This window comes from Microtus ochrogaster (assembly GCF_000317375.1).
Source record: "Microtus ochrogaster isolate Prairie Vole_2 chromosome 14 unlocalized genomic scaffold, MicOch1.0 chr14_random_1, whole genome shotgun sequence".
Lineage (NCBI taxonomy): Eukaryota > Metazoa > Chordata > Mammalia > Rodentia > Cricetidae > Microtus > Microtus ochrogaster.
In genome coordinates this window covers 25,746,054-25,761,053 of record NW_004949096.1, presented here as the reverse complement: position 1 = coordinate 25,761,053, position 15,000 = coordinate 25,746,054, and the positions used below count along the sequence as shown (strand labels likewise).

General features: G+C 42.4%; 1 protein-coding gene across 1 annotated transcript in view; it reads left to right on the top strand.

Moving 5' to 3' along the window:
* Nucleotides 1–4,961, top strand: part of Emc7 (ER membrane protein complex subunit 7) — a 12,604-nt gene extending 7,643 nt beyond the window's left edge. Inside the window, exons 3-5 of the mRNA XM_005364229.3 lie at nt 1,311–1,449; nt 3,657–3,737; nt 4,492–4,961. Of these exons, the coding sequence (XP_005364286.1) occupies nt 1,311–1,449; nt 3,657–3,737; nt 4,492–4,644 (373 nt within the window). The 3' untranslated portion in view covers nt 4,645–4,961. The remainder of the gene's footprint in view (nt 1–1,310; nt 1,450–3,656; nt 3,738–4,491) is intronic.
* The last annotated feature ends 10,039 nt before the right edge of the window (nt 4,962–15,000 follow it).

Sequence of the window (15,000 nt, the reverse complement as noted above, 5' to 3'; positions counted from 1 at the left end):
TAGCTCTGTAGACCAGGCTGGTCTCGAACTCACAGAGATCCGCCTCCCTCTGCCTCCCGAGTGCTGGGATTAAAGGCGTGCGCCACCACCGCCCAGCTACCAATGTGTTTTTTATGGCTTTCTTGAATCATATATTTTCCCTATAAAATAACCTTAAACATTGGGTATATCCTGTAGTGTATATCTTGGACCATCAAAAATATGTAAGCTAATACTTTCGTGTGTCTGATACAGGCCTTTAATCCCAGCACTCTGGAGGCAGAGGAGGCTGGATATCTGAGTTCAAGGCCAGCCTGGTCTATAGAGTGAGTTCTAGGATAGCCAGGGATGCGCAGAGACACCCTGTCTTCTTAAATAAATTTCTTACTATGTGTATGAAAGGTCTTTAAAGTGAGAAAGATTCTAAAATAATTGGGGGGGCAGGGAAGAGTTTCTTTTATTTTTTCTGTCTTTTTTTCCCCATTGGAGACAAAGTCTCTTAAAGCCCAGGCAAACTTCCAGCTCCCTGTGTAGCTGAATTTGGCTTTGAACTCCTGACCCTTCTACTTCTCAGTCTTAGGATTACATAGATTTGATACCACACCCAGATTTAAAATAACTAACTTGATATAAAAAGTAGGTAAGGAGTTACATGGACCTCAAGAATAAGAAGTGATGTAGCTAGAAGACCCCAAATCTATTTCCTGTGTACCTTATTTTAGACAGACACTCTTTTTTTTTCGGGGGGAGGGGTTTCAAGACAGGGTTTCACAGTAGCTATGGAGCCTGTCCTGGAACTAGCTCTTCTAGTCCAGGCTGGCCTCAAACTCAGAAATCCACCTGCCTCTGTCTCCTGTGTGCGCCAACACCACCTGGCTAGACAGACACTTTGATCGGACTTTCACAATCAAAAGTTTACATGTGGAGCTGGGGAGATGACTCAGCAGTTAAGAGCCCTGGCTGTTCTTGCTAAGGACCCAGCTTCAATTCTCAACACCAACATGGCAGTTCACAGCCATCTCTAACTCTAGTTCCAGGGTGTCCAAGCCCTCTTCTAGCATGCTTGGATCCTGCATACACATGATGTACAGACATATATGGAGGCAAACCACCCATAACATAAAAATAAGTAGGTAATTAAAAAAAATGCTTAGATCCTGAAGTGCTTTGGAAAAGCTGAAGGTAAGTATAAGGCATTGTTAACATAAGCAATTGTTTTTTGTTTATTTTGCTTCATTTATGTGTATATTTTCTTTTGCAGTAGCTTGGGACTGCACATGCTAGATAAATGTCATGTTTTTCATAGAATTCATGTTTTCCTGTTTCCTTAGAGCAAGATATGTGAATTACATCAAAACATCAGAAGTGGTCAGATTACCCTATCCTCTCCAAATGAAATCTTCAGGTCCACCTTCTTACTTCATTAAGAGGGAATCGTGGGGCTGGACAGACTTTCTGATGAACCCAATGGTATGTGTAGAGCATTGTACTAATCCCTGGTTAAGGGTGAAATTGGGAAAATATAGTCCTTAGAAACAGATAAGGAAAGGAATATGAGAATTCTGCTGTGTATTTCATAATAAATGTGCAACTGAAATAAATATTGAGGAAGATATCATTATAACACTGCAGATCAAGAGGCAGCAGTGGGTAGCGGGTCCCTAGAGCAGCCAATCCTAGGCAGGGACTGCGCATGAGACCACGCCACAGGTCTGGTCTGCAAAGGCAGCTGGTCCCAGGCAGTGAGCCACGTGACGGTGGTGGCAAGAGACAGATGGATAGGCATGCTATGCAGAGTGAGTTTGGATATTTATTTAGTAGGTTATGGAAGTGTGGAAGGGAAGGGGGAGAAGGAGAAGAGGAGAGAGAGAGAGAAGGGCTGGGGGGAGAGAAGGGAGAGTTGGAAGAGGGAGAAGCTGTCTTTGAGAGGGAGATGCAAAAAAAAAGAGACTCAGGCTGCAAGCAGGAAGGAAGATCTGCCTGCCTCAGGGGACAGGAGAGGGAGTGGACATGGCTTGTCAAAGAGACAGGACAGACCATTACATTCATGAGATCAGATAGAATGAGAATATTACTAAATTGTATATGGAGCTAACCTATCCATTCTACCTGTTTGCCCATTGTTAAATGTGCGGTCACTTATTAACCAGCTCATGTTGATGGCACATGTAATGTTTTATTATTGTGTGAGGCAAAGTCTAGTGGATCCCAGGCTGGCCTTGAGTTTGCTATGTAGCTGAGGATGACAGTGAACTTCAGATTCTCCTGCCTTTACTTCTCAAGTGCTAGTGTTACAGGGGTGCACTACATGACTGGTTGTTTTATGAAGTGCTGGGCATCAAAGGCAGGGCCTCCTGAATGCTAGGCAAGCACTCTACCAAATGAACTGTGTCTCCAGAAAGGAAGTAGGACTTTCTTTCTTTCTCTTTTTTAAAACTAGGGTAGTAAACAGAGAAATTATCTTGGAGTTAGTTTTTTTTTGTTGTTGTTGTTGTTGTTTTGTTTTGTTTTTTGTTTTTCAGGGTTTCTCTGTAGCTTTGGAGCCTGTCCTGGAACTAGCTCTTGTAGACCAGGCTGGCCTCAAACTCACAGAGATCCGCCTGCCTCTGCCTCCCGAGTGCTGAGATTAAAGGTGTGTGCCACCACCGCCGAGCCCTATCCTGGAGTATTTTAAGTAGTTATTAATCCTGAAACAACAACCCACAACTTATGTTGTGATCCTACTAGTAAAATACTAATACATTCTTTAGAAACAAATTGACCTTTTTAAATGTTTTTGAAAATTGTTTTATCTTAGGATTCTCTAAATTTGGATTAGATTCCTTGCTGATAACTGTTTAGATCATAAACAGTGCTGTTTGGGGCCTACACATCTAGTGAAGGTAGATTAATACCTGGGGTTTATTACCAGAGACAAAAGGGCAGGAGAGCATCTGAGAAGAGAAACCTCAGCAATGAAATGCCACCATTTTCATCTTTGGTGTTCTTGTTTCTGAAATTGCACAGAAGTGTGTCAAGTGCTGGAGGATTCTAGGCCGTCTTCAGAGTGAATGTGCTCAAGTCATTGGCTTCCTCTGCGCTGCAGGCTCTAGGGATGTAACTAATCAGAGCAGTGACACAGCACTCAGGAAGCAGCACCGGTGTCTGTAAGGAGCAGCCCCGTGGCCATTGGAATCACCAGTGCCAGCTTGCACTGGAAGAGAAAGAATGAACAGACAGATCCACTTAGAAATGTTTGTGTTCAAACTAAACTCTTTACAAGGATAGAAAGAGAAGTTTGGTATCAGTACCTGCATAAGCAAGACACCTTCAGTCTTAGATGCTCCACGGCAATCATACAGCATCCCCCCACCCAGCTGGTCGGTTACTGTTAAGGCAATTTTTTTTAAAGGTTTATTTATTAAGCATACAATATACTGCTGACAAGGAAAGCACCAGGTCTCATTACAGATGGTTGTAAGTCACCATGTGGTTGCTGGGAATCGAACTCGGGACCTCTGGAAGAGCAGCTAGTGCCGTTACCCTCTGAGCCATCTCTCCAGTCCCCTGTTAAGGAAATTTTGATACATTTTGTTCTATGTACTTACTTGAATATTGTCACTAGTTATTAAAAACAGGTTTTGTTTCACAAGCTAAAGTGGAAGAAAAGGTTTCTGATTTTTTTTTTTATTCTGCAGGTTATGATGATGGTTCTTCCATTATTGATATTTGTGCTTCTGCCTAAAGTGGTCAACACAAGTGATCCTGACATGAGACGGGTAAGCTGACTGCCCAGCTATGGACTTTTGAGTCATACTGTGCCTCTTTTTTTAATGACATTTTGAAGTTGTGTAAATGTGTACCCATATGATGTGTGTGTGTGTGTGTGTGTGTGTGTGTGTGTGTGTGTGTGTGTGCGCGCGCGCACAATGCGCATGCTCTCACAGGCACTGGGGAGTAAACCTATGGCCTTGCACATTTTGCCAAGTGCTCTACCACTGAAACAAAGCAACATTCTTAGTGCCAGTTTTTAAATCTAGCTTGAAGAAGAATCTCAGTAAGTTATCGAAGGTGGCCTTGAGCTGTCCATCTTCTGCCTCAGCTTGGCGGGCTGTCGTGTAGTCATGTTCTGGTTCTTGTTTCACTGCAGCTGCGAACTGCATGGAACTGCATGAGAACTTATTCTAGTTCCCATGGCAATTTCTCTTAAGAGTTTGTATAAATGCAGCATTATGTTTTCTTGTGTTCCGCTAGCTGTTTCCACTGGATAAGATAAATTTAGTTGGTTGTCTTAGTAAATGCTAATGTCTTTTCATATAGCTAAAACATTGTGCTTATCTTGGTCTTTTTGTGTGCCCTGCTTGTTACACAGTTGAAATGCATAATAACTTTGATATGCCTAATCGAGGTATTTTGATCCTTTAACCTATTTTTGCTTAGTATCACTCTTTTGTGAGTGTGTTCATACATCCAAATGATTCGGGTAGATCCAGGAAGGATGCCTCTCATATCTGGTACTTTCTCTTCCTGCAGGAGATGGAGCAGTCAATGAACATGTTGAATTCCAACCATGAATTGCCTGATGTCTCAGAGTTCATGACAAGACTCTTCTCTTCAAAATCCTCTGGCAAATCCAGTAGTGGCAGCAGTAAAACAGGCAAAAGTGGGGCTGGCAAAAGGAGGTAGTCAGGCCCACAGCTGCCATCGCACAAACTTGCCTACACCAGGTGGCATCCGGTCCTAAGGAAACCCGTGTGAAGCGACTACTGTAAACTGAGTCATCCTGAAAGTTGATCTCGTACAACTGTTGTCTATGTTGATTTCTTAACACATGTTTTGTACTTGGTACACAAGAAAACCCAGCTTTCATCCTTTGTTTGTATGAGGTCAATATTAATGTCACTGAATTAATTACAGTGTCCTATAGAGAATGACATTAATAAATTATATGAAGTACTATACATTATGTATATTAAAGAAGTCTTAATCCAGAGATAAAACAATTATCTTCTGTCATTCTTTACTACTTTCCTTTTTCTGGACAGTTTTCTCCTTTCATTATCTGAGCTTTGCTTTTAAAAAGACTTGCTTAGTACATACACCGTGTTTTTTGTGTATGTGCCCATATGTTTCAAAGTTTCCACCCTAAGCATGATGGCTCACACTTGGAATCCTAGCACTGAAATGCTGATGCAGGAGGATTGCCTTGAAATTGAGGCCAGCCTGGGCTACAGAGTAAGACTGCTTTTCAAAAATAAAATCCCAAGACCTATGCTCACAGTGAACATTCCCTGGTTATGAAGTGGCATGGCATGTTCCTGATGTAGTTATCATTTTATTATTTTTAATTTTAGAATGTGGACGTGTGGGTCAGTATAGAGCCTGCCACTAGTTCTACATTCTAGTTTCTGTCTTTGGTATTCATTTCACAAGTTTTGTCTATCAGCTCTGTGCTGGGGTCTGTAGTAGAATACAGAGATGGATAATAACCCAGCACCTGTCTCAGAGTGAGACAGAGCCTATCAGAGTGGCCAGGGGAAAGCAGTCCAGCCAGAAGCAGTGCCTCCTGGCCTAAACGTGGAAAACCAACCTTAGTGTCACAGGGACACAGATCAGGTTTTTTGTTGTTGTTGTTGTTTATTTTTTTCCAAGACAGGGTTTCTCTTTGGAACCTGTCCTGAAACTAGCTCTTGTAGATCAGGCTGGCCTCAAACTCACAGAGATCTGCCTGCCTCTGCCTCCCGAGTGCTGGGATTAAAGGCTAACAGTCTAGCTTCAAATCTTTGATGCGGTCCAGCGGGGCCGATAGCATAGAGGCAGCTTTTCTTTATCTGCATCCTCTTTGGAATCAGTTGGAAAGAACAGGCCTGCCCTTGTGCAAGGCCTCCTAGAGATTGTCCTTGTTTGTATTGTTGAGGTGAGCCTGCTTTTCGTCCCACCGGCTTCAGTAAGGCTAGCTTAGCCCCAGAATAATTACACGGAAACTGTATTCGTTCAAACACTGCCTGGCCCTGCCTGGCCCATTAGTTCCAGCCTCTTATTGGCTAATTCTCACATCTTGTTTTAACCCATATTTAGTAATCTGTGTAGCACCACAAGGTGGTGGCTTACCGGGAAAGATCTTAACCTGCATCCATCTTGGGTCTGAGAATCATGGCGTCTGCCCCACTGCCTCTTCCTCCCAGCATTCTGTTCTGTCTTCCCTGCCTACCTATGTTCTGACCTATCAGGCCAAGCAGTTTTCTTTATTAATTAACCAATAAAAGCAACAGATAGAAGACCCTCCTACATTACTTGTTCCTGGTAGATGGGTAGCCTTCCTACCTGACACAGCAGCTCCCATCCTGATGGGTTTTCCTATTCGTATTACTTCATCATATAGACCTGTAATGGCATAGGTGACTCTGCACTTGCCTTTGAAGGTATGCTGGTTGAATTCTATGGACAACTCTTAATCTCTGTAATGCTGTCTGACTTCTGTGAGGAGTTGTGTGGGGTCTCTGCAGACATCTGGGCCAGCAATGTGTTGATCCTTGTGAGACAAGAAGGAAATCTGATTCAACACGACTCAGTAGCTAATGTTGGTTCAACCTTTTAGAGTCTGACACCAGGCAGTTTATTTTAGACATATTTAAGTATGCTACAGTTTGGAAGAAAAGTTTCCTGTGTAACACAGTCTTGTGTGCACCAGAAGCCATAATTATGCCGAAACTCTTCTCAAAATACATGTCACTTCTTTCATGAAGGTTGGTTTTAGAGATATGTGTTATCTTACGGGCCTAGGGGAGGGTCTGGTGTGGTCTCCATTATACAGATAGCACGAGTTAGCCATGTCTGGTCCTAATTGTGGGAGCTTGGAGAACCCCCCTCAACCCTGGCCATACAGATAATGCGAAGGTCTTCTAGACTATTAGTTACCTCAGGCCCTTCTTAGGGGAGCCAGGTATAGCCTGACCTTATAGACAGTACAGGGATGATCTAGGCTATTAGCCACTCCATTCCTCAGCCTTCTGGGTAGAAAACAGGTTGTACATCTTTTCCCTTGAAAAAACAACTTTATGTATTTAACATTCCTGGCTTCTCTAGTGCTATTTGTGAGCATAAGGACCTTTGTGTTCCCCACAGAATCTGGTTATCAAATACACAGGTTAGGTATATCCAAAATATAGAAGCTTTTCGACATGTCTTGACATGTAGTATACGAACCAGGAACCATTTGTGGGGAAAGTAAGGGCTGCTCTCAGGCTGGGGAAGTAGCTCAGTTAGTAGGGTGCTTGTGTGGCAAGCACAAACCCCTGTCTGTGTTTAATCCTTGGTACCACATAAAATGAGTGTGATGATGTACACAGGTAATTCTACCAGTTGAGGAGAATGGAGGGGCAGGAGGGGCAGATGTTCAAAGTCATCCTCAGCTACGGAGAGTTTGAGGCTAACCTGAGCTAGAGATGCTGTTTTGCTTGTGTGCCAGGCTGTTGATGAGAACTTGGTGAATACTGCAGTCCACACGCATCTCACCAGTCTCCACTCACCCTTTCTTCCACCCTTCGCTCACAGACCCAGCCTCTGACAGTTTTCTTTCTGTGCCAAAGAACAGTGCAAAAGAGGCTTAGAGAAGGGAAACATTCGTATTTGGGGAGGAGCAGGGCAGCCAGCCATCACTGCAGTGATTTCCTTTGTACTGGAGTGGTGAACGGTTGCTCCGTTCATCCAGTTTGTCTGTATCTCTGAAGTGGGGGAGCAGTGTCCATTCCCTTCTGAGCTCCAAGCTCATTGCATAGATCAATAATTATTTGTTGAACAAATGAGCAACCGAGTATAGGATAATCAGGTTGCCTGAGTGGCGACTCTTGGGTCTAAAAATATGACGAAAGAAAGTTGAATTCTCAAGGACAGTAATCTTCTTATCCTCTAAGCTGTACTGGTTGCTTTTAACCGAGATAGAAAATGACAGATGCAGCCTCTTTCTGATCTATATTTAGTTAGGACTGGGAGCTTTCTGTGTCACTTGAAGCCTTCTGATTTCTTCTTTGAAGAGTCTAAGTGGCCAGATCCTTTTTGTTCAAGGACCTCCAAATGGTACTTAATAGCACTGTACGTTCAGATGAAACATGTTTATAGTAGCTGGTGTGGGGGCAGGGGAAACCAAACTTTATAGACTGCTAATGGGAGCGTCAAGTTTTTCAGGCATTATGCAAGTCAGTGTGCAAGTCAAAAGACTAAAAGTAAAGCTAGCATATGATTCAGCTACTTCTACGCATATAACTGAAGGGATCAAAGAGCATCCAATGGAGATACCTGCACCCCCATGTTTATTGCAGCACTGTTCAGGGCAGTCAAGGTTTAGAACAGCAGATGTGTCTGTTGCTGGATGAATGGATGAAGACAATGTATACATTCACAGTGGCATTTAATTCACCATAAAGATGAGCAAAATCAGTTGGTAGGTGGGAAAATAGATCAAACTAGAGATTATCATGTTAAGCAAAATAAACCAGACACAGAAAAACAAAATGCTTGTGTCTTCTCTCATATGCAGAATCTATATTAAAATAGAAAGATCGTGAAGGGAGAAGTAGGACTTTGACAGGCAGAGACCCGAGGAGGGGGACAAAAGAGGCTTTTTTTTTTTTGGTTTTTCGAGACAGGGTTTCTCTGTGGTTTTGGAGCCTGTCCTGGAACTAGCTCTTGTAGACCAGGCTGGTCTCGAACTCACAGAGATCCGCCTGCTCTGCCTCCCGAGTGCTGGGATTAAAGGTGTGCACCACCACCGCTCTGCTGATAATAATTTTAAAGTATGTGTGTGTACACAATAAGATTTCAAGAGTAGATGCTAAGATATTTTGCTGGCAGAATTATTGGTAATTTTTTCATTTGTATGTCTTCTAGGAAAATATGTATCGCTATATTAATTATTGTCTTATAAAGTATAGTGAATATAAAATAAAACTGAATATAATTTTGTGTGTGTTCAATCATTTGTGTGTATGTGATGTTCAGGCCATAGACTGACATGGAGTTTCTTTCTCAATTGCTTTCCCCTTATTTTTTGAGTCAGGGTTTCTCACTGAATTCGTTTGGCTTGACTGGCTGGCTGCCAACAAGCCCTAGGGATCCTCCTGCCTTCATTTCCCCGAGTTCTGGGTTATAGGTGCACACTGGCTTTTAAGTGGACGCTGGGGTTCTAAATTTAGGTCCCCAACTTTACCACCTGAACCTTGCCTGGTCCTCTAGGTTGTTTGTTTGCTTGTTGGCTTTTCGAACGAGTGTTCTGCCTGCCTGTGTGTCTGTGCACCTCTTGTGTGCCTAGCACCTCAAGAGGCCGGAGAGGGCATCAGTTCTCCTGAAACTGGGTTTACAGATAGTTATAAGCCAAGATGTGAGTGCTGGGAATTGAACCTGGATCCTTTGGAGGAACAGCCTGTGCTCTTAATGGCTGAGCCCTCTCTCCAGGGATCTAGCATCATATCTTATTCTTCTCAATAGGCCCTACTTCCTGGGTATCAAAGGTCCCACCCATCTGAAGACTGTCTGTCCATGGTTTCCAGGGAGGAGAGTTGTACTCAAGATACCAGAGGAAATCTGATCAGTCTTTCCCACTGCTATCTTTCAGCGTGTGGTGTTTTCTACTACAATCTACTGGACTGACCAGTTGGTAATCTGGCCTATTGTTAGTATATAATCATCAATAACTTGATGAATTTTGACCAAAGGTAACTTTGTCTATCTTTGGATACATGAAGACCACTAAAAGTAAGTACCAATTCCCATTTTGGGATATTTGAAATACATGAATGCCTTTGCAATATTCTGTTAGAGGTGAAGTTGCTTCTTCTTTTTATTAGGATGTCAATGCAGATACATTTATATAAGATAATCACATTTCTAAAAGCTCTGCCAAGCCGGGTGGTGGTGGTGCACGCCTTTAATCCCAGCACTCGGGAGGCAGAGGCAGGCGGATCTCTGTGGAGTTCGAGACCAGCCTGGTCTACAAGAGCTAGTTCCAGGACAGGCTCCAAAACCACAGAGAAACCCTGTCTCAAAAAAAAAAAAAATAAAAAATAAAAAATAAAAGCTCTGCCAAGGACTGGAAAATGACACTCTTGGGACAACCGTTCTTAGAAGGAACATAATGAACATCCTTGTGGCTATCTAGTGGTTTGAGACTTGTTGAGGATTAATATAAAAAAAGGCATTAGGATTTTTTGGTGGATAGATTTCTATGAAGTATAATGATGCTAAATAAGTATGGATGATTGTTGGATACATTTTGCAAGGCTCATTTTGCTTTGGTTTTCTTTCCCTGATTTTGGATCACAGATGAATTTAAGGTTGTATTCCCCACCCCCACACAGAACTCATGAATTACTAAGGGAGATGAGTGTGGTTCCTTGGAGGATTATAATGACTGTCTCCTCTCTGAGTTTGACATGAACATATGAGGTTTTTTTTTGTCTGTTATCACTTACTCTCTCCATAACTTGTGGTGGTTTGAAGGAAAATGGCCCCCAAAGGGAGTGGCACTATTAGGAGATGTGACCTTGTTGAAATAGGTGTGGTCTTGTTGGAGGAAGTGTGCCACTGTGTGGGCGGGCTTTTAGGTCTTTTTTCTCAAGCTTCACTCAGTGTGAGGGTCAGTCGATTTTCTGTTGCTTCTGAGTTTTAATATAGGACTCTCAGCTCCAGCACCACATCTGCCTGCATGCCACCATGCTCCCCATCCTGGTAATAATGGATTGAACCTCTGAAACTGTACGGGAGCCACCTCAATTAAATGTTTTTATTTATAAGAGTTGCTGCGGCCATGGTGTCTCTTCACAGCAATAGAAACCCTAAGACATAACTCAACTAGTTCTTCTGGATGTTTTCAAAGTTTTCAGCAATAGTAGCTGCTAGAGGCAGGCATAGAATGTATCTTCTCTGGGACCCATGTGTTTAGCTTTATGGAGAGCTCTAGAACCTAATACCCAATGAAAAATTGCTTGATAGAGACATCCATGTCTACACAGCTCTTTTGTAAATTGAGGGCCCCAGGGATGGTGAGTTTTGGGGAAATAATCTCTGTAGAAAAGTCAGAGCTTTATTTTTCACAGAAAGAGAAAAGTAGAGGATACTTTCTTAAAACATCAAAATATGCAGGATTTTAAAATGGGATGCAAACACTGAGCAAAATGGCTACAAGAATTTTTAAAAGCCTTTTCTATTTATTTATTTTGTTTGTGTGCCATCAGAGGACAATTTGCAGGAACTGGTTCTCTCTTTCCACCTCGTGGGTCCCAGAGATTGAACTTGGGTTTAGAGGCAAGCAGCTTTATCCGTGGAGCCTTCTTGTTGGCCTTTGTTTTTTGTTGTTTGTTTGTTTGTTTTGTTAAAGACAAAGGGAGCTCCAAAGCCACAGAGAAACCCTGTCTTGAAAAACAAAACAAAACAAAATAAATAAATAAATAAATAAAGACAAAGGGGGAGAAACAGAGACTGTAAACTAGACAATGATGGAACAGGATAAAAGAAATAGAGGACAGAGGAGCACTTCTCTGAATAAACCTTAGTTTTGACTTTTACAAACATTAACATTCTACTTATTAAAAAGAAGTTAAATCAGTGTGGGGAGCAGCTAAGGCTTAAAATCCCGGCACTGGGGACGCTAAGGCTGGAGAATCTTGAGTTCCAAAATAGCCAGGTCATGTCTCAAAGTAGAGGGAAGGAAAGTGCAGGACCATTGTGGGACTGAGTCTGTAGATCAGCAGAGGAGTGCTTGCTTAGCGTGCAGAAGGGCCTGAAAAACCGCACACGCTACAAAAGGCCAAGAAAAGCTGAGGCCCTCCTCCAGATGCAAGGTTCTAAACACGCCATGATAAGGCATTCTGTTTGGTCCTAGATTAGACCCCGACTGGAAAAGAAATTCTTACAACAAACAAAAATTTGTAGGACTAGTAAAATTTGAGCAGTCTATAGACTACAAAACAACATTGTAGCAATGCCAATTTTCTTGATTTTTGTTATTTGTGCAGTAGTTACATAAAAGTAACATTGTTCTTAAGAAACAAACATGGAGACATTCCAAGGTAAATAGACACATAGAGAAAACCTACTCTAAGACCTGTGAGGGAAAAAAAATTGAGGGCCAGCACACACAGCTGTGGAGAGAGAGAGAGAGAGAGAGAGAGAGAGAGAGAGAGAGAGAGAGCGCACAAATAGGACAAAACTTTAATGGGTTTGTAAAACAGATGAAGTATAAAGAGTTGCTTCTAGTATTTATTCAGCTTTTATATAAGTTCAGAATTCAAAAGAATTTGTTTTTTTTAAAAAATGTGCTTCTGGCTCCTTTCCTAACACATTTACCCACTCCCTGTCTAGATTTCCTTAAATTAGCAAAGAGCTTGCATAATCCTGAACTTTACTGATGCAATGACATGAAGGAGAGAGAAATTACAATCACAAAATGCTAATGAAACGACGGGGGAGAAAGTGAGGCTGTTCCCGTTGGCACAGGGCCTCTGTCTGAGAAGAGTTGGGCTTCCAGGTTTGTCCCGCATCCCAGTCCTACAGGAGAAAGGAAGACTTTTAGCCATAGACGTTTTATTATCATTATTTAATCTTAATTTGATCATTGGTAACTGGAATGGCACACCACAGAAGGTAGCAAAAGGGATGTGTGTTCCACATTGTGTGCCCTGTCATAAAAGGGAAGGCCATGCAGAGCTGGGTAAGACCCCGGTACAAATTGGGTCTGTCATGCTAACCGGAGACGATTCTCCAGTTTTAACACTTTTCATGGAATCCCTGGGCGGTTGAATGTCTTTAATATCCAGAACAACATGAGTACGATACGTTTTGCTGTGATTCGGATATTTGTAGTAGACGGCTATATATCCCAACCCAGGGGTTTAGGTGCAGATGTCACAATACAGATAACTGCCAGCGTCACCCTCAGAGGACACTCACCAGAGGAGCAAAGCATAGGAACACTGGCAAGGCACATTGCTTAACCAAACAGAAATGGAAAACTGGGAATTGTCACCAACTTCACAGCCAAACAGAAACAAATCACATTATTAGCAACACATAGCATCAATAGATAACTAGTTAAAGCAGAACACAGTTTTCACCACAGACAGAGCTCAGGACGCTGGGATCTGGGATCCTAGTCCAGAAGGTGTAGGACAGGACATACCCCACCCAATCACCGAATACCTGTAGTTGACAGTTGAATCTTTGCATTCTGAAGGCCCCACTTAAGGCCCCAACTCAAGGAAACTTTGGTTTCCCCTAGTGGTTTTGGGGTATACTTTGTCTGTGTTAATAGACATGAGGAGCCTTGTGAACCTGGCTACTTTCCAAAGTCAATAAGGATCAGTTTCACAAAAGATAAACTAACAACGCTCATTCTGTGTGGTGGTGGAGCAATACTCTCTCCACTCCGGCTCTGGGGTCCTTTGCTTTAACTGCCTTATCCCTCTACTGTGACTGATGAATAGCCAATATAGGATTAAAATGCCATTTTCATGGAAAGATTTCCAATTTTGCCAGCAGCCAAGGCCTTAAAGGAAGAGAATCAAGTGCGTCTACAGCTGGTAGAGCAGGTTTCGGAATAAAGCCACACCCTCCTGGTGTCACGTAGGCCTGGGAACTCTTCTTAGCGATTTGAGCCAATTAGTATTTTCTGCTAGTTTCTTGGCAGGTAGGAACCTGCCCTTCCACAGCTATGGGGCATCAAACATGTTCCATCTCAACATCAGGTCTCTGCAGGATAGAATAGAAGCCTGGGTAGATTCACCTTGTGCTGCCCAAGAGTTCCCCATCCTAAAGGCTCCTTGGTATGTAACTCTCTTCTTCTAGGGTCGGAGGAAGAACTCAGGCACACATCCAATTCCCAGGAAACCAGGACAATTCTTTTTCTTCTCTTCCTCCTCCTCCTCTTCCTCCTCCTTCTTTTCTTCTTTTGCCATCCTCTTAGCAAATGAAGTTGAAAGAGAGCTGGCTTCCACTGAGTGAAATGAAATCCAGATTTTTTTTTCTTTTTGAAATAGGATCTTGCTATAGACAAAGCTGCCTCCACTGCTCAAGTGCTGGGATTATAGGTATGTTCCACCACACCCAACTGAAGTGTAGAGAATTTTTTTAACACAGTGTCAAATAATAGCAGATCTAACTAGGAAGTGTCTGAGAGCATTTCCCCACCTGCCAGTTCTTCAGGTAGCTCTTCACTGCTCTTACTGTGGGGCTTTCATTAATTTAACTTTAAATTAAGCTTTAATTTCTTTTTTTAAATATTTATTTATTTAGTATGTATACAATATTCTGTCTGTGTGTATGCCTTCAAGCCAGGAGAGGGCACCAGACCTCATTACAGATGGTTGTGAGCCACTATGTGGTTGCTGGGAATTGAACTCAGGACCTTTGGGAGAGCAGGCAATGCTCTTACCCTCTGAGCCATCTCTCCAGCCCTAAGCTTTAATTTCTTGTACATGTATTTATGTTTAGAGTCATCAAAGAAGCATCTTAGGTTCAATTTTTTCCTCTCCTGGTTCTAACACTCAAACCCAGGGTTTTGAGCATGCTGGACAAGCACTGTTGAACAAGCACCACTCCATCTCCAGTTTGTTTATATAAAAATACTTCAGTTAAATAGTTCCATCTAATCAGTTTTTAAATAATTCCAAGGTACAAATGTATGTTGATAATTTTTGTTTTTATGTCCCTATAACTTACACTTAGCTTTTAAGATGAAACTTACGTTTAAACAATGTTTGCTTTGGTGCTGAGGGTCAAATCTGGTGCCTCATGGATGTGGAGGAAAATGTCGTATCACTGGGCTCCTCCTAGCCAAAGCGTTCATATTTAAGGACCATAACCAACTGCGCTGAACTCTCAATGGTAAGTTTCTGAGCTTCTCACTTTGGAGTGAATTTGGGTAGGACTGAACAAGGAAGTCATTTCTTCCAAATATGAAAGACATATAAGAGAGGAAGGGAGAGAGAGAAAGAGAGAGGGAGAGAGAGAGAGAGAGAGAGAGAGAGAGAGAGAGAGAGAGAGAGAATATTC